This window comes from Anser cygnoides, chromosome 5 (assembly GCF_040182565.1).
Source record: "Anser cygnoides isolate HZ-2024a breed goose chromosome 5, Taihu_goose_T2T_genome, whole genome shotgun sequence".
NCBI lineage: Eukaryota > Metazoa > Chordata > Aves > Anseriformes > Anatidae > Anser > Anser cygnoides.
This window is the reverse complement of record NC_089877.1, coordinates 2,768,363-2,793,781: the sequence shown is the minus strand read 5'-3', so window position 1 is coordinate 2,793,781 and position 25,419 is coordinate 2,768,363. Positions and strand designations below refer to the sequence as shown.

General features: G+C 35.0%; 1 protein-coding gene across 10 annotated transcripts in view; it reads right to left on the bottom strand.

Moving 5' to 3' along the window:
- SBF2 (SET binding factor 2) overlaps positions 1–25,419 on the bottom strand; it is a 300,617-nt gene that overhangs the window by 115,467 nt on the left and 159,731 nt on the right. For all 10 annotated transcript variants that reach the window (XM_048070135.2, XM_048070140.2, XM_048070143.2 and 7 more), the window contains 4 exons: positions 23,452–23,565; positions 21,682–21,792; positions 19,752–19,857; positions 1,307–1,439 (listed from right to left, as the gene is read on the bottom strand). In XM_048070135.2, coding sequence (XP_047926092.2) covers positions 1,307–1,439; positions 19,752–19,857; positions 21,682–21,792; positions 23,452–23,565 — 464 coding nt within the window. The remainder of the gene's footprint in view (positions 1–1,306; positions 1,440–19,751; positions 19,858–21,681; positions 21,793–23,451; positions 23,566–25,419) is intronic.

Below are 25,419 nucleotides of genomic sequence, written 5' to 3'. Positions count from 1 at the left end.
TGTAATGTTTGTGTTATACAGGTATTCATCCACAACTTTCAGGTAATTAGGGACATTAAGGTTGCAGATAATACTTTCATTTTTCAAAACATTGCTAGTTTTTGGAGAGAAAGCTACAATTCATCCTTTCATAAAATATAATTAATAAGAAATCTCAAGGTGAACTCGTTCACTTTGATACTGAAGTAGCAGCTACATGTTATACGAAGAACTATTTCAGATATTGTTTACTTGATTAAAGTTGTCAATTTGAAAAAAATAAGTCTTTTCATCAGAGCAACATTAAAATCTGGATCTCAATCAATGCATTTTCAACTCCTAACTGATAATTATGATTAAAAATTTACATTCATTACTATTCCATCATATAAGCAAACATATTCCAAAACTACTTTTCATTTTTTTCTTTCTTACTCTGTAATGAAAGTATGTCCACCCAGGAAATATTTTAAGCAAATAAAAGACACTACTAAAATACAAGCTTCTTTTAAAACAGATGAGTAAGAATTACATGTCTTTTTGCTTAAAATCCAAAATAATTTGACATTAAGTTTTCCATTTCAAAAAGCTGGACTCAGTTATGACTTTTTAGAGAGGATCAACTTGTTGATTTAAATTCATTCTCTGGTGGACATTTGTCAATGACTTAAAACTGTGTTACAAGTTAATACAGATGTTATCTTAGAATCAAAGAATCTTTCAGGTTATAAAGGGCCTCAAGAGATCATTTAATCCAACCTTCTGCTCAAAGCAGGGTCAAGACTGAATAAAGACCAAGTTGTCCTGGGCTTTGTCCAGCTGGGTCCTGAAAACCTACAGGGACAGAGTTTCCACAGTCTTCCACTCTGTTGCAGTGCTTAGTTATCCTCATAATAAAACATGTTTTCCCTGCATCCAGTCAGAAACCTATCCCTCTGCTATTTCAGTTTATGACCACAGTCTCTCATTCTCCTGGCACGTACCTCCTCTTACTTATTGGCACACTGCTATTAGGTCTTATCCAAATGCTTCCTTTTCCAGGCATTTACTCATCGATTATCACTATCAAGTCTTACCATCTGACTGATGCTGTAAGTAGGGTTCTATTGTATTTATAGGTAGGATGTTTCTCCTTTCGTTGTTTCCACTGTCTTAACACAACCAGATTTTCACTGATGCGGTGTACAGCTTAGGACTTTTAGATTTGATTGTGAAAAAAGCTCAGCTTATTTGAATAAACATAGCACAACTTTCGTTAAAGAGAATGAAATATGAGTTATAAATATAAAATGAGTCAAAGAGTTCAGAGATTCACAGCTCAACTCACCTATATTTGAGGGGAAACATCAAAGACTCCAGAGCCCTACAGGCGTCACTAAGCCTCTGAAAACTTGCAGAGTGAAAGAGAACCTTATTTTCTGTAAGCACGGCACAGAATAAGCTGAGTACATTTTGGATTCCTTTAAAAAAAAAAAAAAGGCAAAGCAAAGAAAAAGAAAATATAACAACTTGCCAAAACAAGACAAAAGACTACATTAAAATGTAACCATTTTCTGGAGGAATTTTCAAAAAACCATGTGTAAATGCATAAACCGCCAACGACCAAGTTTTTCTACCTTTCCTCTAATTAGCGTAGCTTCCTTTCTATTTCTCAGGTTGCTAAAACACTATATGAATATATTTCACATACTTCTACATTTACAATATATTGTAACTCCCTTTCAACATCAATTTCAAGAACTTCATTATTAAGTGTTGCTGAGATGATGACTTCAAACAGTACTATCTTCTGCATAGCCTTCTCTGTATCTAGAACTCAGCTGTGGTCACTAATCCATGCTTAACTTCTAAACCTTGATATAAAATCCATGAAAAGAAATCATACTGCAGAGCTCAAAACCAAAAAAGAGACAGATTTCCTAGTAAACACACTCATGCTTTATCTGTGAAGAGCACTGTAGGAGTCACAAGGTTAAAAAAGGGCAGTAAGAGTGTGCATGTCATTTCGAAGGATATGTTAAAGAAGAGCTGACTGCTTAAACAAGCCCCACTAGATTTAGACAGGTGAATCAGACGATGTTTTTGTTTGTTTGTTTAAAAAAACACAATATAACTTTTCTAGGAGATCCCTATTTCCCTATGCTTACAGGGAAAACCAAAAATATATTTCCTTTAAAACAAAAGTTCCATCCTGAGAAAAAGACACGTCTGAGATATGCCAAAATTTATGAAATTTCCTGAAATATTCTGGAATGTATGATAGTTCCCTGAGGATATAGCTTTTGTTATCAGTAAAATAGCCTGTATTACCTTAAGAAAACTACTGCTTATCTTAAAACAATCTTCCCAATATGAAGTGTGACTACTAAGAGCCACCACAATCATATTTTAATTAACACTTCATTTTGCTTTAGTAATTTTTATTTCATGTTTTGACTATTTTTTTCCTCTGTGACGTTAAAATTTTGCTTCCTATAAAGGACAAGGATTCAGAGAGGATTCTTGAGAAAAAGACTCAGGTCTTAGGAGGAAAAATCAATAACATAAAAGCTTGTTATTTCGAACTCTGTTCTCCAGGAATCTTAACAGCCACCTCATGAAATCAAGGCAGAGATTTGAGAGGACTCGAGGATGGGAGTCATGGAAAAACTTAGCAAGTTACTGTTGCAAATACTTACTATTGCCTTTAGCAGCATAAATAATACTGTGCTAGTATAAATCACACTGCTTTGCAATACATGATGTAATGACAGGGTTCAAGAAAAATCAAGTCTGCTTATGTGAATCAAACACCACTCCCCAGCAAATGGTTAGAAGCTAACCTGAAACAGGGTCCTTTCTTGTATGCAAGCATGTATAGATTTGTACAGTTAGAAACTGTTGCCTGTACAACATAAACATTCACTTTTGGTGAATATAAGCATTTGGTACAACTTTGGTAATTATCTCAAAAAGCCTCTTACAATTCAAATATCCATAACTAAAAGATTATTGCAAGAGGTGGTTTTCCACTCTGTACATCTTAAAATCACAACCTAGGCTGGGAGTTATAAAAACATTGAACATGACAGTTATAAAACATTTTCTGGATATTATTGACTACACAACTGTGTATTTTACAAAAAATAAAAACATCCATGTAGTGAAAGCATTCAACTGGAAAATCAACCTTTTTTCTTGCAATGTGACATTCTCTCATTCTGGATTATAATGATTCAAGAGTCTAGAAGAAATATCTTAATTCTAATACTTTTAAAAGTCATAAAAATTATCCAGGATCAACATCATTCACTTGAGATCTCTTCTAAATGTAGGATTCCTCATCAGATATCAAAACAATACATGGTTCTAAATAGTACGTAACAATCGAACACTTAAAATTATATATATATATATATTTCACTAACAAAATGCATAAATGAAGCGGAAATCAGGATTATTTGTTTATGTACAGGACACCTGCAAGAACTTCTTGGCATCTGAAAATTGGTCTTTTTAAAAAGGTACACATATAGCCTTCTTTCTAGTGCCTGAACAAAATATTATGATTAAATTCAAAGTGTTATGGTTAAATTTATTTCTTGTCCTATTAAAAACAAAACTGAGAACACATTGGCAGTATAGCATGAGATCACAGGTCTCCTAGAGACTAATAAAATGACATGCTATTGTATATCTAATACAGATAATCTTCATGCTCTTTTATAACATAAACCTATGTATCTGTTAGATTTTTATTTTCACCACTGTAAGAAATGGGTTTTGGCAAGTGTCTTCAATTTACAGAAAAATCTGGACATCTAGTACATATAAATTTTTTTATTTCTTACTGATTTTTTGAAATGGTTTATTTTAAGAACCAAGTTCATATATACTATATTAGAAGACAGATCAAAACTCAGCACTGAGGTTCAGTTATTCAACTTTTCTACTTAATAGAGTATGATCTTGGTAACCTGAAAAATAAGGTCTTAACTTCCATAAAATAAACAAACAAAAAATATACAGCAACATCAGGTTTGTCATCCGAATTCAACTACAGTCCTTCCTTCCTCCCCTGGTTTTCTTGAAGGACAAAGTGACAATACTCAAAAGACAACACTTACTAGAGTAAAAAAGGAAGAAAAAAAAGCAAGCAAGCAACCATTAAAAAAAAACAACAAAACTATTAAGCAGCGAGGACTGTATATGAGGCTTTCATAACTTCACTAGGGAAATTAGTCTGGTTTTGCTGTATATTAGCAGCTGTAGATAAAGATGTAGTTTGCACTTCACAAAGGCATTTCGCATTGTAGCTTAATCAACCCCAGTATGATCTGACATTTAAGATGACTATTTTTAGCTGTTGCCTCCCCTGTATGAACTTGATGCCACACATAAGAGTATTTACTGCAAATACAGTTTTTATTACATTCCATTAGCTGCCTTCTCAACTGTTAAGTACTTTCTCACTGGCCACGGAAGACAAATTTGAAAAGTTTGCTGTGATGCAAATGTAGCAGCTGTAGCCCCAGCTTTGCTGAGTTAGACAGACGCACCATTTTATCTACAGAACTTGTGACAGTAACCAAAATTGAAAGCATCTCTTATCATATACCAGCAGGTTCTGTAAGGAGTAGCAGGAAAAAGACAGGACACTGGGGAAGATCCAACTGTGAATTTGAAAAGGGACAAATGAAAGCTGTCACCAAAGCAGGAAGACGGGCTGGCAGCAGTAAGGAGTGCTCACTGCCCAACACATGGGAAGGGATAGGAAGCATTTTCTCTCCAGTTTGGCGGACCTTGTCGAATGTCTGCAGTCCTTGGAATAAGTGGTTAAAAGCAGCTGTGAAACGTGTATATTGCTGCCACGCAACCAGTGGTTGGCTGAACTCCCTCCCCGATGACCCAGCCGGGGAGGACAGGAGGGCAGCACGCAGGGCACAGACACCGGTGCACCCTGTCTGTGCAGCTCGACAAAGGCCGGATGCGAGCAAGAAGTGTGGGAGCAACGTGCACCGGTTACCTAATGTAACTGGCAGAACTTGAAGGCATTCTCAGGTTCAGCCTAAGCCTGGGATTTCAATGGTTTCAGTCTCCATCTCAAAGGTATTTCTAAATTCTCTCAGCCATTTTTGGCATCCCGAAAGCATGAAAAGCAGAAAGTCACCTCTCTAAAACTGACCGCATTTTAGCAGACGCAGACAAAAGAGAACGGAAACTTGACTTTTAGAGACCTAGGAATCTTGTGTGCTTACATTTGAAAACAAAATTATTTTCCATTTCAGAAAGGTACCTCCAATACAAATGAATATACGACGGTGAGAGTATTTGATTTGTACTATCCATACATAAATCAATAAATGTCTTCTAAGAAATAACAATACAATGCAAATAAACAACAAGGAATAGCCATGGTTATTTCTTCAGTTATAGTTCACAAAAGCTAGATTTAAGGGAGAACGTTGTTGGCTTTTCCCCTTTCCTTTCCTGAATGAAAGAATCACAGCCTAAAGAACATGAAACTTACACCAAAGGAGACGTTCTAAAATCTTTTCTGTTTTGTTTTTGCATAATAGAAGTACTCTTCTCTTGAGAAACTCAGCACCAATACCAACCAACTTCTTGACAGCTGGCTACTCTGTTTGGAGTCGCACTTGGGATAGTGAAACCCAGGCTAACCACTTCTACTGACTAACTTCAACAGCCCAGGGAGCCCAGAGAGGTGCTCTTATACCAGCAGCTTTTTTTTTTTTTTTTTTAATACTCTGTACACAACACAGAAGAATATAAAAGAAATAAATTAAGTGTTCAGGATAGACATCTAACCTGGTATTTTCTTATTTTCAAGGTGATAGTCACTAACTAACTTGATGCACAATTATTGCTCCACACATAGTTTCTTTTTCAAACATTTTTGCAAGAATAGAAGTGATATGATTGTGAAAGAAATTTACATCTGACAGAATCAAATTACACATAGAAAGACTTTTCATTACTCTCCTGTTTTAAACCATTTAAATAATTGATTAAATTTTCTGGCCAAGCCAACAAGGTATTATTTCAAGCCCAGAATGTTATTTACTGAAAAACAAACAGTCCAGAATAACAGCCTGAGTCCAGTTTCCTCATGCTACAAGACAGAATCGTGCCTGTTTGTAACCTTGAACTGCACACTGGTCTTCAGACTCCACACTACATCCGATGCTAATTTGTCAGGGCATAAATAGACAACACGAAAAACAACAAACAAGTTGGTTTTTACAGATTACTCTTTTGCAGTTACGGACAGACATACATCCTGTAAAATATTATACATATGCTGGAAATTTTTGAATACAGGCTTCCTGACCTTCACTGTTTTCAAGTATTTAAAGAATCTGTAATTTGTCCTAAATTATCTGACATCCTACATCAACAAATGTATCATTCTGCTGCTTCCTGTTGTTGTAGAATTTAAGTATTTATTTAAGTATGATTTTAAAAAAGTGTACTTGACAAATTATTAACTGTCTTCTGTATTGCATGAAATCAAAATATTGTCACTAACATCTTCAAACTTTTTTAAAGAGTTATAAACACAAGATTTGGATTTTATATTCAACTCAACTAGTTGAATACATTATTACGCCAATATGCTACTCTTGAATTACTGGACACAAGAAAAAGCGTAATAGACAAAATAATCCATAATTTAGCCAGACCAATCCCGGAAATGGGTCTACAAAGACTGAAAAGCCTCTCTGAAAGGACAGTGGAGATTGCATAGCACAAGTTCTGTGCCAGGCAGCATCACTCTCTAAAGGTAACTGGGAAACAAAATAAAGAAAAAACACAAAACTCTTTTCATTTTTATTTTTAGAAGTAACTGCAAAGCACTGCTAATGAATGAATTACATGCTTAGCTAATAAATAAGTGGCAGCAGTTGTACTCAATACTCATACAGGTAATCCTTGCCAAAATGCATTTGTCCACCCAGTCAAAAAATTAGACCTTATCTACAATCAACTACAAGCAGTTTTTAAAAAAGTGTTATGTCATTCAGTTCAGGATCAATTTACATTTAGCAAATTATGCAGTTCTCTTAGAGTAGGACGGCACTCCATACTACATGACTAAATGACAGACAGACTTGCTCACAAATGGGGAACAATCTAGCTGTGCCAGCACAGAGTTTTGTGAGGGTTAATTTATCCTGCTGTCTGGCTGGGTAACACGGAAAATGTGTCAGACAAGTGCCCCAAGAGATTAATTTATTTGGACTTTGTCAGACTAAGGAGGAAGAGAAGCAGTTTCAAAAGCACAGAGCCTTCAACTAAAACTCCCTCAAAGAATGGAACACTTCACAAATAAAGTTTTCTTACTCATTTCTAAGCACACAGAAGCAAACAGTGGGTGTGACATGCAGTACCAAAATCAAAACACATTTTTAGAAAGACAGTTTGGATTTTGGAACGGAACCGAAGGTAATTTAGTATCCAAACCACAAATGTTGCATGTTCTCTATAAAAAGCAGAGCAAGACAAAGACTTCTCTGCAAACCCGTCTTCATGGAGGGTGGGAAAAGGGAAGGCACAGGAGGACCATACAGAAAGATTATGGTATAAATACCAAAAAGGCCAACTGATTATTCAACATTGTATCGAAGAGACGGAAAATGGGTATAACAAAAAAGGCCCTTTCAGCTGACGCATAAATATTCCTACCACTATTGCGCCCTCCAAGTCTAACAATACTGTGTTCTGTCTACACTGATATAAGCAAATGGTTGTCATCTGAACTCAATTATGCAAGCATGAGAAAACAGGGCTCACAGTATATGATCTACCTAGGAAGACACATAGCTATGTCTGTCATTTGCATGTTGATAACACTTTGTTATTATCAATTTCATTAAGACCCTCTGCAGACCTACTTAAAAGAGGAACAAAAGCCCCCTGGATTTCTTGAGCCGTCAAACACAAACTGTTTAGAGAACAAGGTCTTCATCTCTGAAAGACAGAAGTGCAAAACCATTTCATATGCATAGTTTTAAAGCTATACACATCCAAAACAAGACTAAGACTAAGATAAGCTCAAGATTTATGGCAGTGTTGAGTTTTTTCTCAATAAAGCAGAACAGACAATGGAAGGTAAAACAGACCAATAATGCTTGAAGCATATATTGAAAGTATTCACTTGGCAGCGAGGTAAATGCCAAATTTACATGACAAATCATTTTGAATTGTACAAATGTAACCCATATTACCAATGAAGGTTTGCAACTGATTGTATGTCTGATTGTCTGTCTCATATAGACAAATTTGATAGGTGCTGGGTTTGTATTTTATTATTTTGCTTTTTACTGAACACACACCAAAACCAATTCCTGTAAAGAATAAATGCCAACAGAATGTCAGTCAAAGCAGGTTTGCATATAAAATTAAACTTAGAGCTGTTAAGGGAAAGATATTATTTAAGGTTTCTTTCACCTACAGGGAAGGTAGCAAAGAATATTTCTCTAATATGAAGCTGTTAACTAGCAAATTAGAACTTTTTTTTTCTTTCACTGACTGTTCATATATGGATACATTATCATTTGAGTAATAGTCTGTTTTGCTGAAATATGATTTAATTCACTTTCACGTCTCATCTTTTGCTTGCTTACTTATCTAGTAAGATACCTAAAACAGAAAGCTATTTGGTTTTGATGTTTATCCCATACATATCTAGCCCCGAGAAAGATGCAAGTAGAAGTACACAGTAACCCTGTACGAACCTAACATCAGTGTACAGAATTTCTTTATTACTCTCACAGGCCCAGACTCAATGAACCAAAACACATTGAAAGAATTTTGCAAAAGAATTTTGACTGGACTAGGATAACAGACACATATTAATGAACTAAAATGCTGTCTGAATCCCCTAAATAGAGGAGAGGTATCCATTTACTCCATTGGGAGCAAATGGATACCCATAATTTGACTGGATTCATTTAAAACAAAAAATGTCTTTTGACAAACAAAGCAGAGAGGGAGCAATACCATGAAGATCCTTAGAAAGAAAATATCTAAGAATGAGAAGAGTATTGTCGTTCCTGAACTGTACACAGGAAAAATGGTCAAAGATACACAAGAAACTGCAGACATATCTGTTTCCTGTCTAAGGACTACAAAGTCTTTCTCAAGGGACAAAACTACTGCAGCCTTACATTAATGGAATCAAAGAAATGCAAAGACAGCAAGACCAGAGGTGGCTGATCAGGATGTTCTCTTAAAGCCATCTTCAGACTCTGTTGGTTGATACTCGTGAAGCACAAAACCACAGGTAGTCTTGTTAAGAAAAAGAAAACTGCAGAACACTATAACAAGGAAAAGTGAATAAAGTCTCTTTAGTTTCTTAAGTATTTGGATTTTCTTCAAAATGTTTAGAAATCAAAAAAAAAATCTTTGTGAAATCCTCTGAGATCTTCCGACCTCCCGAGATACTGATACCTCAGCACAAACTACAACTAAATAGCTAGCAATTCTTCAGCAGTAAACAAAGGATGAATGTTCTTTTTAGTTAGTCTTAAGTGTATTCATCATATGTGCTATAAATCTATGCACGCACTAGTTTAGAATAGTTGACTAGACTGTATTCTGGTGCATGACACGCCTGCTCCGTACGTTCTAGCAGAATGAAGGAAACTTGATAGCATGTGCAACTCCCCTTGCCAAAACAACAGTGAAAAGAATAATGGTGTGGGATGCACACTGATCTATTTGAAAGAAACCTGCAGGTATCAGGAGCTATGTTGCAAAATTCTCTGTGTGGGGTGGGGAAAAGAAGCAAACACAGATCAGCCTGGGTCCTCAAGAAGAGGGTATCAGACAGACCAGACGGTTTTGTGTTACAGCATGGGGCTTCATGATAGCTAGATATAAAGAAGTATGTACTGCTAAACAATTTGAAGGATTTTAGAATTGCGTAACAATACATCCACGACGGAGAGTAAGAAGCAGCAGAAAGAAAAACGTTTGCTCATCCTGCTATGTTCTTCCTCAACAGAAATGTATGAAATTAAAGAGCTTACATGCCATGACACATACCACTGAGGAAAGAACCACAACCCTTTAACACACCAACGCCTTAATGTTCGATAAGTATGGCAAACATTTTCTTTTTTATAAAGTATTTTCACAGTAGAGCATGAAAAGCTCAGTTTATATTTCCATTTTAATTAAACTAAACTATACTGGATGAAAATATATTCCTGTAGTTAACTATTTTCCTGATGGCAACTGTCAGAAGTTAAAATAATCAACCACTGCTTTCTTTAATCGTAGTTCATCTTAAAAATTCATTAAATTCAGTAAGACTTGTGAAAAGGCAAATTTTCGTACTATACTAATGAATGTAACTGTTGTTTTTCCTACATTATAATCACTGACTAATGACTTAACTTAGATATAACTTCGCCTTTGTTTCCATTTTGCACTAACAGCTGGTTATCTGGCAATCGAAAGACCTAATGTAGTGGTGATGTTGAGTAAATGAATGAACCAGGGAATGAGGAAGTAACTGATGTGTAAATGAGTAAGTAAAAAAGACTTATCACCAATAAGGTTTTATTTCTATACGATGTCAAAAATATAACTAAATTTAAAAACAATATGTTGAAAAAGAAATTCAGCCTGTAACCTTGCCAGTATAACAGAAAAAAATGCAGGTATGAAGGCATGCAGAGCTATCAGTGTTATCAATCAGTGATACTCAGTGGGGTTAAGAACTTAAATAGTTTCAGAAAAGTCTTACTGAATCAGTATGATATAAATATATATATATATAAACATATATATAAATATATATATAATACTAATATCTACGTATTTCAGATTTAAAAATACCATGTACTTATTAAAAAAACTATATTAGCAAAAGTTTAAGCATGATCTTACAAGAAGAAATATATGGAATGAAATTCCTCTAGAATTGCTTTTTTCTCTCCTCTTTAGTACAAGTATTAACACTAAATTTTTGAAATTTAAATATCTTACAATTTTAAGTGCTATAAAATTTGCTACGGAATAATGAAAAAAACTATTTCTGCATTCATAAAATTGAGTATAAAATTCATAAAATTCATAAAATTCAGTATAAAATTCATTCAGTAAAAACAGAAAGACAAGTAATCTGTTCTGAGTACGATCTGTTTCAGTTTTTTCTATAAGCAAAAATAAGCTTCTTTTACCTGTATGACTACTTGTTTATTTATTAGACATTTGCTTTTTGGAATTTACATTTATCTCATCTCTGGGAAACATTTATCTGTTTTCACTTTTCCAAGAGGCATCTTCTAAAGTTCTACTCTCAGTAGAAAAAATGTTAGTTACTCTCTTCTCATATATCTCAAAGGACATTTCCACTTAACAATTAAAAATATCACTTCATTGTTATAGAACAAAAAGTAATATATAATTGTACTATTTTTCATATTGGAAAAGCTTTGTAAAAACAGCTTATTAAATACAAGCACTTAAATATACAGTTTGGGGTTTCTTTAACAGTAGTATTTACTTACGCTAGCTAACTTTCTTTTGGGAGGTTTATACTTTGCTTAACATGAACTACTGCATTTTTCATCTCACTAAAAATCCATTAGTGATACAAGACTGGACTGCATAAAATGTAAGTGTGCATCTTATTCCATGTGATTTGTGGTTCTGCTAAACAGCAAACACTACAGGAAACATCAGTCCCTGCCACCCAATAAATTTCGGAGCCCCTCTCCCCTGCTGGCTGGCATTGTGGCACCAGTGCCATGCTAGTGGACAACACAGCTCTCCCTCAGTGTGTCCACACATGCCAAATGTAAAAATGTGAGCAGCATCTACTGAAGGCTGCTCTAGTGGCTGTCATTGAAAGGGATGGTTTTATCCCACCCACAAGCATTCTTTGAACCTGCATTAAAGCTCGCAAGAGTCCAAGGTGAGCTAGTTCCCGCTCAGAAAGATGGATCTGTTCTCATGGCAGCACTTAGCTATTACACCGCCTCAACCACAGCAACAAAACACAACCTGAGGCTGCTCACAGAAAACAGATGCGACTTTGGAGTGCAGAAGAGTCCCTGCCCAAAACTCACTCTCACAACATCCTTTTATTTCCAACGGCTCCAAAAAAATGCTGTCTTTTTGTTCTGCTGTTGCAGCAGTAAGTGCCCATTAGCAGTAAAGATGCCATGTCCAAATCCCTCAGTAATCTATTTGTTCTCTGACAGATGACAGAAATCTACTTGGAAAGCTTGAAAGGCAAATTCTCTTCCGCTGGGTTATAGAGCTAATCACAGCTCACTGGCCATTGTGATTTAAACTGCAACTACAACAAAGCCAGCAACATCCATTCATGCAACAGGTGGTGCCAGGTCACAGAGGCTGGAGAGTACACAATTTATTGAGATCAAAGACTGGTTAGATGTTTCTTGATTATATACTTCAATACAACAGTCCCAAATTAATTTAATCATACATGCTGTTGAATCTCAACAAAGGGAATATATGTTCCCATCTTACATTACATACATCTCATGGAAAGAAAAGAAATTAAATGAGTTGTGTAAGAAGTTTGTAATCAACCTGATAGAATCACAAAAGTTCTGGCTTGTATCACTGACGGCTCATCACAAACATGGGATGCAGAGAAGTGATGCAAGAACATTGAGGATCTGATCTTAGTGCATCTCACAATTATAAATATTACTGTACTGAAAATGCTGCATTTGGTCACTTCATACAACATTGGGCAGATTAAATATCTTATTGTTTAGCTGGCCCTACATTAATTCTGAACAAAATACATTATTAATATAAAAAAATCCTGCTCTATTTGAAGACACGGGGATTTTCTTAACAGTTGAAGCCAGCTAACATGCAGGCTCTGCATCCCCTTCATAATGTTTCTCAGCAATACAAATATGCATATTATTTGAATGTCTTTTCCCATTTACATTGTAATTCAATATAGTCTTCTGTTGACATAAGGTACTCTACAGGAGAGGCACAGGAGAGGCTGAACATTGTATCTCCCTTAAACCAGAATTAAAATAATGAAAACTATTACATTACAGAACACATTCCTTGAACTGTGAACAAATGTAGTCAAAAGCAAAAATTCTGAGTATTTTAATATATCCTGGATTTAGAAACATGGAGTTAGAGGGTCTACAAGCAGTGAAAGAGTCTAGCCCTTTACTGCCACAGCTACATCAGACATTTCTAAACCGATCAAGCTTCATCTTAAATGTAGTGATACTGCAATCCTACTTGTCATTGCCACTCAAAACAGAAGGTGTTTCAGAATTTTTTGTCCTCTTATGTTAGAAATCATTTTTAATTTCCATCTTTAATTGATTTATGACCCTTTTATATTAGTTTATCCTTGGTGCTCACCATTTTCTGTAGCATAAGGAGGTGTACCCTTTTTCTCCTTTCACATTTTTTTAATCCCTTTCCTATATTTAGATACAACCAACACCATGTCTCTTAGGTGTAAGTAGCCTAACCTAGCAGTATGCACTTTACCCTTAAGGTAAACTCTCCTTTGTTCTTACTATTGTAGTACATCAACTCCTTGCCTATTCCAAGAAGCAATCATCTATTTTTTCAGGGAACCTCTACACAACCAGAAATGAACTTGCTAGAAACTTAGCAACCAACCTCTAATTTGAGCTAGGATATGTAACAAATATCAAAGTTTCCTGAGGTCAGTAATACATTAAAAAATATCTATATAAGAGGAAATTAACTAAATATATAGTCCATCAAAGCTGATTATTCTATTAGGAATGAAAGCATCAACCATGAGCCAAATTCTGTTATTATTATATGCTCTGCAGATTGTCACACGCTGGAGCTCATTTTTTCTAGTCTGATGATTTTCCCACATTCTATCATTCTAAAAAAACCAAAACATCAGAAGGGCATTACTATATATCAGTCATCATTAACCTCTCTTCACTGCTTGAAAGTTCTGTTGTACATTGGATTCCCTTGATATGAACCCAAAAATGTGAAATTAGTATGCTGAAAACTTTATCATAGCTCTCTAAGTGGTAAGTCCCAGTCTATTAGAGGAAAATCTTTAACTGTCTATCACTATCACCAACAACAGTGGGTTAAAAGGGAAGACTCAGCACGGTGATTCCTTTTTTTTTTTTTTTTTTTACTTAAAACTGAAACGCAACATTATAGATGATCTCCACCAGATCACTTCTCTGTATGCTCCATAGATCAACAGTTGCTGAACTTTGTAATGTTTATCTTTGTGATACATAAACTATTATGTTCCAGTAGCTCACATCATGACTTCGAGGTAGTGCACTGGGAAGCAAAAAATAAATAAATAAATAAAAATGTTGGGAAGTTTGTTAACAGTTGAAGCCAGCTTTACTGCAGCATACTGACAATCTGACTTGCATGCATGTTCTAAGATCAAGAAAAATCTCTTCCTCGGGATCAAACTGCACCGGGCAAGAAGGGGTGCACGACTACATCTCTTGTAGGACTTTCACTGTTAGTAGCAAAGGGATCAAACCCTATCATTAAGAACTAGTATCAAAATACCAACTTTCTCAAGACTTTTAGAAGGTAAACAGTGGAAACTGAAGAACCACTAGCTGCCAGGGACCAGCAATGGCAGACTGCTCCATAAGAGAAGGCGAGACAGGTGCCACACAGCAAGCCCAGACAGCCAGACAAGTCCATGGTGATAAGAAAGGTCTGAGGTCCATTAAACAGAACAAAGGAAATGTGGGGATAGGAAGACAGTCCAGGAAAGAGACTGAACAAGAAGCAAAGGAAGGAAAACTCTTTTGTCTTTGACTAAGAGTTTGGAAAGTAATGTTTGGAAACATTAATTCTTAAAAAACATAATTTTTCCCAATTGTTCTGATCAGTTTAGGAGTGTGATTCATGCTACCAGTCCTTGAAACATGCAAGAATTAAAAGTGCTGATGAAACCTGAGCTTCTTGTTTTGCTGCATATTGTTCAGGTCCCTTATTTAACTTTGTCTTTGGTTCTTTAGGAAAAACTGCCCATTGAGTAGATGTAGGCATATTTCTCAGATACAAATGATTGACAAAGGTTGTGCTGAATAACCACACCGCCACCAGGATGGAGAAGGCAACTGGGGCTTGAGTTTGGAGAAAGAAAATGAATTTGAAGCAGAAACACATGAATGTATTTTTAATATAGTAAGAGGGACAAAAAGAGAAGCATAACAAAAAACCTCCTTTAAGCCAGAAAAGTGCAAAAGTGTTCTAAAGGTTTAACAGACGTCTACCATCTCATTAATAGACAATGAGAAATAGTAAAGTATTTTAAAAACTTCTAGATAATATGAACCATTTTGAAATGCAGTATTATGATCATTGTTTTTCCAGCTAATCCTCGTTGATGAAATAATTTTTAGGTGTAGTGATCCAGGCCTGGCTTTTGTCACATTATTCCCATATATTATTATTATTAATTTTTTCAATAAAAAAGAATCATTTATGATTTACAATGTCAAAGACTGATGTTCCTTATTATGAAGCTTAAAACATTTGGGGATGTTTTTCCCACTTGTAGCTTAATGCTAAGTAAAAATAAAATTTCCAGATATGCTGCAAGCTTGGTAATATAGGGAGGGTCATTCTCTGACACGCTATCCTGCCAAGCAGAAAAAGCATGATGAGACTACTATTGCACAATATTTCTCAAAATAAATGTTGAAATTACTTTTGTATCTATTCATAGTGGTAAATTTTGTCTTGCTGCCCATCTTTCTCAAAGAGCTATTTTTAAAAAGGTGATTTAATCAGTTCACAAATATTTTTCTAACTACTCCTCATTTTTCTATTAATAATTTAAATAGGATTAAATGACTTGTACCAGAAAAGAAATAACTGAACATATCGTTACTTGACAAAGAGCATAGTCAATATTTGTGTCCTGAACACAGGCACTTGATGGAATCACAGCTGTCATTAAACTACTGTCCAACACTCTGCTGGACAACAGAAGTCAAAAGCTTTTGCCCAGGTCAGTAGAGACAAACATGCATTTAGCTTCTTTGTTTGTTTGTTTTATTCCACAACCTTTGCATACAGATATAACTCTTTTCCAGTAAATCCAAACAGAAATTTCACATTAACAAACCTTGGCCTCTAGAGAAACATAACAATCCTTTCAAAGAGATACACCACCTACATGTGAAAGGAACTAGGGCTATTCTGTAAAGTGGCATACACTAAGTAAATGCAAACATTTTTTAATTTCTGTCCTTACAAGACACAAGGTGAATCTACTATTGTGCTATATTCTCAGATACTCAGACAAAAAACTTTGAAAGGGACATCAGCTGGGAACTAATGTTCCCACTCTACAGAATTTTAAAAAAGATTGGCCTCCATCACACCACAGAATAGGAGAGAGACAGAAAGAGGAGCTACACAAGACCATCAGATAGGTTTCTCCTATAAGATCTGAAAGTGTTGTAAACGAAAAAATGATGCCTCAACAGAAAAGATGGGGTACTGGGATAATTTTGGAATAATATGTTTTTTCTTCCTCCTAGGAACTTGTATGATCTCCTCAGAGAAACACGATGTAAGCCTGTAGATTCTCTGTGTGATGATGTGCCGAGTTTTATAATCACATACTTTCCTCTATCTTTCTCTTCTTCAGGCCAAATGAAGTGTCACTACCCAGAATTGTGAGTAATGAGCAAGCTTTCTTGCAATTTCTCCCTTTCTCTCCATCTCCTGCTGATTTTTATATCCTTCTTTCATACCCAGTATGTGCAGCATACTTGGAAGGGGTACTAGGTACTTACATGCTTACTGACTCTTGTACTCCTTACAAGCCACCATAAAGCAAGAAAGACTGGACCTCCAAAATTTAGTGCGACTTAGGGTAAGAAAAGAAAGCAGTAAAAATATAGAAATCAGACTGTTCATAGCAAATATGCTAATGGACAATGGGAAAAGAAGAGTAAGTCAGATGTGCAGACACTAGAAAGTGTAAGTGATTTAAAAAGGAATTACACAATTTCAAAAAATAAAGCTAAATAATTACTGATAGCTAGCACAACAATCTAGGAGTCCTGGTCACACTCCAAACTCTCTAATACTCTTCTATAGTATCTTCAGAAAGTTACATGACATCTGTCAACATTTATTCATTAATAAAACGTGATTAATAAAATTGACTTAAATCCCATGTGTCTGAAAGTGATTTTCAATTCTCATATGAAAGTGTTGTTATTCAGTTTTATACATGAGTGGAATTTATAAAGCTCACTCTGCACACGAGCTTATTAAGAATGCAAGAGGAAGAGATGGCCCTCTTGATTTCCCCTTCCATATTTACATTCCCACTCTCCCTTCACGCAGCTTCTCTCTATAAATCTGATGCATACAATGACATTTCAGATTGCCTTTGTTGTTGGTCTCAGATCAATCCTGAGACATAAAACACAACCCAAGTTTGCCACACAACGGACAAGTGTCACATGTTAGCTAAACTAAGCACTGGCTAAAAGTCTTGCTTTCTTTGACATTTTCAGAACTGTGAATTTACAGTAACCTTCACTAGAATTGCCCCAAATAAACTGCCTTAACTTAGGTACCTCATACCACACTTACAGAATAAGCATACCATACCACATGACATACCATACAATACTTACGGTGCCTCATGCCATATTTTACATTTTCACAAAAGAGAAAATGTTGTTGGGCCTTTTCATGTTTGAACCATGGCCTGTAGTATGCTCTGAGTAATATTAATGACATAATAACCCAAGTAAAACCTGACTGTGGTCAGGATAAGTAGCATCTAGAATACATTAGCTGCATTTTTTAATTTAAACCACTATCAACAAAATAATATTCCATTTGGAATAATATTCTTTTAGGAAGGATACAATTAAACCTTACCAGTAGTAGATTACATTGTACTTATTTGATCTGATACCGCTTCCTGTGACATAAGTTTTAATGGTTCTGTGATCTGAAATTTTCTGTTGCCTGGATTTTCTACTGCCAAACGACTAGGTCTTACAACTAGCTGGAGTAGGAAACACAAGTTACTACTGCATTGACAAGAATAATTTCTCCGTGGATGCTCAGCAAGAGTTATTACACAAAACTAACATTTCTCCAATATTTTTGAAGCATTCAAGAACATGGCTTCAAGAAATAAACACTTCTGTTTTTCTCTTTCATGTGGTGACCAGAGTGCAGCTAGTTTTCAAAATCCAATCACTTAGATGTATTTTCTGTGGCTTACGAAAATGCATACTGGCTGAGAATTTGGGCCATATTCCCCCAGCCTCTTTCATGCTTAAGTAAGGTTTAAGATTTGAAAGCAGTCTCTTAAAAAAGAAGAAAGATGATCTGGCTACATTGGAGTATTTTAAGTATCTACATTAAATTTGGTTCCCATTACAAAGGATCTGTTTACAATTGCTTACTGTACACTAAACTCTCTATTATGACTGACTGGGGAAAGTAGTAAGAGCTTACCAACCCTTTTTCAAACAATATATACTAGACTTTATCTTTAAAAATAGTAGTTCTATGAATGAGACTGGGAAAAGATTTTCACTGTTTTATTTCCTAGAAGGAAGGCAATTTCCTCAACATGAGTCTAGCAACAAAATTTGCTATACAATTTATCTGCTTTAACTCCTAGTCCTCATCGTGTTCTGAGACAGAATGATCATCAGCCTGAAAAAAAAAATCCTCTCCAGATAGCAGAAAGGAAATTATTTTGCCTTAATAAGAGAATGTTATTGGCTTGGATATTACCTCAGTATGTAATTTTCTGCAAACTATTTATTTAATTATTTAATGATTCTTATTTCAGCTATCTTTCCAGTCAAATTTCACACCAGGTTTTATTGCAAACTGTATCCTTAAGCACATTGTTTCTCTTTCTGTAGAATATATGAAAGAGAACTATCTCTCTCTTTCCCCCTCGGGATGCTTTTTCAAGTTCTCAGACTTCTCTTCACTATTCTAACTGGTAAACTGGTAAAACAGCATGTGTCCTTGTTTTCCATTTATGAGAAGATTGGACAACAACATATATTCTGAGGCCACTTAATTACTTAAGACTAACCATGAGGCTCACAGATTCAAAGAAAAGACTATTGATTTTGCCCTTAATCCATTGCTCCTACAAGTTTGTGCTTCCAAGTTACTTCAGAAGCCCAGGAAAAGAAACCTAAAACAGATTGTTAAAATTAAACGAGAGGCATGAGATTAGTGTTGAGGTACCCAGGTCATAGTTACATGATGCTGTTCCTGTAATGAACAAGTAAGCATTTGCTGAGGATTGTGTTACATCTTCTTCATAAAAGATATGAAAAGATAGATGATAACAGAATAATACGAATTCCACGTAGTTACCAATATCACTATATACTATCTTTTATATGAGCTTTTCCAGTTACAATAGTTTATTAACCTGCTTGGTTTTGTCCAGTTTGTACAATAACCAAGGGGTGGAGAATCTTTTTCCATGAATGTCATTGTAACCAAAAAGCCTGCTCACAGAACATTTGCAGACAGCAGATAACATTGCAGATATTTTACCACAGGCAGGAAGTACAAAAAGTTTATAAGAATGTCTGATTAGGGGGATAAAAGCGCTATTAGTCATTCTTTCATTCAAAAAAAATATTAATATTTACCATGTAGCTTTCTTGGCGCATGATTTGAGCTGAATGAGAACAGAAAATAATTCACTCTGTAGTTTATTTTTTTTTTCAAGTCAGACCTAGACATACCCAGTTGCTGAAAGAGAAGAGCCACACTGGTGCCTGTAACAGGAAGACTATCATGTAGAGGAGTCTGTATCAGTTGTCGGTCTCCAGCTCCCAAAGAAAACAATTTCTGTAGAAAGAATTTTTTTTAATTGAGTATAAATTTAATTTATACAGAATAAATATACTGTTGTCATACAGATAAGTGATTCATCCTGCAAAAATTCTGTATACAGAATCTTAAAATCAGTACCAATAACTGAACTGACCAATGTAGATCTGAAATATCATTTGAGGACAACTGTATGTCTCTTTGAATGTATAGCCTGATAGTGCCATCCTTGCATGTCCATTGAATTAGACAGGCTAAATCTATGCGTTTCTTGAGGACCTCCAAATTTGTTGACACAACCACTTTCCTTGGTAGCCTATTCCAATGCTGTGCAACCCTTTCAGTAAAGAAATTTCTCCTAATGTCCAACCTAAAAGCTTTGCAGTTGATCATTTCAGCATTGGACATAAGAACAATCTTGGAGGTCCCTCAAGGTCTTCTGGAGATAGACATCAAAAGAGTGTTCCTGTTCTAAGATACATAATTCAGATTTATCACTGTAAGCACAAAGCTTAAAAAAGAAAACAGAAAAACTAATTTTCTGGTTAAAATGAAACTTTGAAACTAAGAAATTAAAGTTCCAAATGAAATACCATTTCATTTGAAGAAAGAAAGCAGAAGGCAGAATAGCCAGAGGAGCATGCATTTTCCTCCCTCTTCTAGCAGCAGAAAAAGACACTGTTGAAAGCCCTGTTTATGGATGGGGCTAGGGGAGAACAGGATAGAAGGAAGAGCTAGAAATCCAAGTGGACCACCAGAACCTGTAATTTGAGGTTCAAATACCATTGGAAATGGGGGCTCCTGACAAGATATAATCTAATTACTCCCCTTCACAACTGAAAGGCTTGGGATGCAAAACGACAGAGACATGGTTGCCTGGAGAGCAATCAGGTAGATCTTGATTAAGCTAAGAGGAGATTTTGCCTCTTTTAGAGCTAAGAGAAATACCAAAGTAAACAGGGGTATGGGTAAAAAAAAGAAAGAATTTGTGATTTGTAGGATTTCAAGAAGACTGGTAATACATAGGTTGGGTATAAAGTGTGAGAAAATGCATACGAAATCTATCCTCAAATATTGCCAGTTGCATTCTTGATTTCCAGGTATGTTTCATGATAAGGACTACAATTTCCTACTAATGCTACAGCATAATGTGAAGACCAAGCAAGTAAGACCCAACTGGCTTGAAAGAAACCTAAAAATATATAGGAATAAGTTATTTAAAGTAAATCAACAAACAAACCTGACTTTTTGCTTGCAGAAAGCCAATGTGAAATGCAGAAAGGAGTGTATTTACTGACAAACTTTTTTCTTATTTTTGAATGTGTGGGTTACCAGGAATATTTAATGAATTCTGAAAAAAAACCATGTCCAAGTAATTTTTTTTTATTTTTATTTTTTTTAGCATTTTCCAAAGGAAAGTCCATTGGAATCCTGAACTGCAACACGGAAAAGACACAGGTAGATGAACTAAAGGAAAGGACATGTCAAAAATGGCAAAGGAAAAAAAAAAACTTCAAAAATCCATAGCAAGCACAAATACTCCTGAACACACATTATTATTAAAAACTAAACTTACACAAACTGCTTGATTTGTTACTGTGCCTTGTAAAAAGCCAACTCAGTGACAAAATTAACCCTTTGACCTTATCCTGGAATGGAATTTTTGCTGTCTTTAGAAGACAGGCCACAGGGAAAGCACTCACAGGCCACAGGGAAAGCACTCAGCTGAACTATGATCTTTTTTCAACAAAAATATTTAAAGAATTTATGTTTTGTTTTCTTCATAAATTAAATTAACTGGAAAAATATCCCCCCCCCCCCGCTTTTTTTTTTTGCATTTACCTGAGACCCTCCAGAAGCAGGGACAAGGCATGAACAGAGATTTGCAATGAGAGTCTCCAGTGACACATTCAGGCTGTCCACATACACAGTATAGATCAGTCCCAGGCATGCCTAGAAAGACACACAAAATATGTTAGCCTGCTATACAGGAAGGGCACACATCAAATTACTTAAAGATATATGTATATAATTTTTTAAAAAGTGTCTTAATAGATAACTTAGTGAAGTACATTCCAATCTAAGACAAAGTAAGTTGCTATCAAAGCAATCACTCATTAAAAAAATTAACTTGGCTACTTAAAAGTGATGTATGTGTTGGCAGGTGCAGATATCCTCTTTTGTAGAAGAAATTCAATATTTAATTATTTGAGTTTGTTCAATTATATAAAAAGTGCTTTACTACTAATTACTTTTTAAAATGATAAAATCATTATAGTTTTGTCTGCACTTTGAATTCTCTGGACCTAAACCTGACTGGTTTCCAGAGTAAAACACTGATGAACCAATGAGCTTTCGATGTTCACTGTAAAACTAACATCAAGAATCAACAATTCTGTACGTTGTTTAACTTGTATTCTTTATTTTATTATTTCAATATAAACATGTTTTTAGAATGAATAGCACATTAACATTTCAGCATTTCTGTATTTGTTTTGCATGGATTCAGTTTTGATTGAGAAATCACGATACAGCTTTATCATTTTTAATTTAATGTAAGATAATTTAACATTATGTTCCAAACAGCCTTTGAATAAAAGGAAATAACTCTGTCCCACAACATCCTTTTGGTGCCTTTTAACTGCTACAATTTTGATAATTCAGTAAATATCTTAGGAATTCTCTTCTTAGACATAATTCCAACAGTAACTTTTCATACAACACATAGTTAAGCTGAGAAACTCCTTGCCATGGGATGTTGTAAAATCGAGAGTTAAGAAATTGGACAAATTATATGAAAACCCATACAATTGACACCTCTGGTTCAGGATGTCATTAAACTATAATTCACACCGGACTAGGAAAGTATTCTGTGTAATTATTTCTACAGCCTGCCATTTTTTTTTACACATTTGGCACTGCATTTGCTAACCGATGCTAGCAGACAAAATACTGGGTTATGTGGATTGTTAGTCTGAGTTGGTACAATCATTCTTCATGTTCAATGACAACTTACTGTCGAATGATTTTCCTCCCTTGATCTGTACACTGAAGTATATTTCTTTCTGTTAATATATATTAGCTTAATAAAAATTTAAACTCTTAATTTCTCCCATCAGCCATATCTCATCGGCTGAAAGTGATCCAAGATCCTAAATCTCCGTTATGAATCTTAATTTTATCTGGAAGGAGCTCTGACATGTTTATCTTATAAATGAAAGAAAATTTGGATTCCACTATTAACTTATCACTATTTATTTAATCGATTATCATTAATGTGTTATTTTTACCTAAGCAAGTTAATTTTTGTCTTAATAATTTCCCTCAACATATAGTAATCTGAGCCCAGAAAAATCTCTATTTTGTCTTCTACATAGATTTAAATGGACTTGGAGTGTTAAAAAAAAAAAAAAAAAGCACTGCTTTAACCTATAGGGGCTATTTACTGTCATAAACATTGAATTTTATCTAGTTCAATCTAAGCTCTACTTTTGCTGTTAAATTCCCAAATCAGTCCTGAGATGCTTTAAATCAGAGTCCTGTGACTGCTATTCATTAAAAACAGATTTGTCTGCTGACAGAGATTATAAATAGCAACGGTAAGTTCTTTACCCTGAAAATTTCTGGATAATCTAGTCTGGACACCAACACCAAACTTTTAGGAGCAAATACTTCAGCAGGCGGAATTAAACCAGACTCCTCTTCACCTTCGGTTTCTTTTGTTCCCTTGAAAACAGAAACATTTCAATTAATAAGCCATCTCTAGGTAAAATTTTGGCATTCTTATAAGAAGTCCACATTTCTCAGGATTTCAAAAAGACTGTTAACTAGGAAAGAAGTGTATGCCTTGTTTGAAACTAGTAATGAAGTCAACTAAGAGGAGATCATTCCAATGGTTACCTGAACTTTCTAAAACCTTCTAGATGTAGTTCAACTTGCTAAAACTCATCTGTAAAGCCATGCCCCGGTGTATCTAAAATAAAGTTCCCTGAGACAAGGAATACAGATATCTGTATCTGGATCTATATAGTCATCTCCAGCCTGATCCACCAAATTTGGAATTTCTTCACAAGAAAAGTAGTTCAAATTTCTCAATAAGTTTCTCAATTTCTCAAACTTAGGAACCACTATGCTTCCAGTTAGAAAAAACAGAATGGTACAATGCAGATAAACTTGCAGTTGTTCATGATATTGTGCAACTTTCTATAACCTCCTTGCCAGCATTTATTTTTCAGTCACAAATATTTTATTATTAACTCCTGGCCAAAACTAAATATGTCACTAATTATTTTAATTTCTGAAATTCCTTGCATTCTTTGACAAATTCATTAACTGAGTTAGTTTTCAAATGACAGACAGTATGCTCGTTCCAATTTTTGCATGTAATTCTCTCCACTCCTACACCACCCACCAAATTTCCAAGTGTATTATTTGTTCCTCCAAACGAGCATTCTTTTAAGCAAAAATCACTGTACTATCTTAATTGGGAACACGAGAAAAATGACTTCCCTTTCCATCTGACAACATGAAATATCGGCCTTCTATTTCTATCATGTTCCTGGTCAGCACTTCAGTTTATTGAAAATAAACAAACAAATAAATAAATAAATCCAACTTCGTGTTTCTACTAAAAGAAAGAAACCTGATAAAATTGTCTGAAATGCCAGGAATGCTGCGAATGAACTTTATTTTACTACCTCAATTCAGAATGTATGGTATCTTTAAGCAAATGAATGTATCCAATTAGAAACTGGAAAAAAATATAACTACTTTGAATGACTTTATAAATGATTTAATTATGAAAAACATTCAGTTACTATAAGCCAAAATACAGAGCTCCTGTTGCTAATTCTCTTTTGTCTTCACCCTTGCTCCTTCTGAACAGGAGAAATTCAGGCTCTGACATGCACACCCGAAGTGATGAGCAGTTTACTTCATATTTATAATTTCAGATAATTACAGGTAGCATTCTGATCATTAGCCACACTTCAAATAACCTTTATTATACTCGAGTTTGGTATTCCAAAATGGAATATCAGTTATGTGAAGTTGAATGTCATAAACAACTGGTAAAAAACACTGCACAAAGTTGCTACACGTAGGTACAGAATTCTTTCCTTGCCCATTCTTTAATAAAATTGCATAAAAACAATGCAAATAACCAAATTGTTTAATCATGCAAAGATTCCTTATTCTCAACATGACACAGCAGGATGAAAAATAAGCAAAGACATTGGACAGAAAGATTCCAGAAATAGAAAGCAACAGTCACATAACAGTTTCAGTATAGAAGGGAAACTAGCACACCTACTGATTTGGGGGGAATAAAAAAAAAAAAAAAAACACACCGATTTTTCACAGCGTCACACAGACTAATATTTAGCTCTTAAAAAACAGAATTGTGCCCTTTGGAAGCTGCTCAATGGCTCTCAAGTTCTGTGTCAAACTACACTAAAGCACTTACATACAAATGCACACAAATACTTGTACTTTAAAAGTAAGATTCACATGAACATGGGCTAACACACATACCTTGGTGCTGTATTTGCCTTACTATACAGACCTGAAAGACTATGTAAT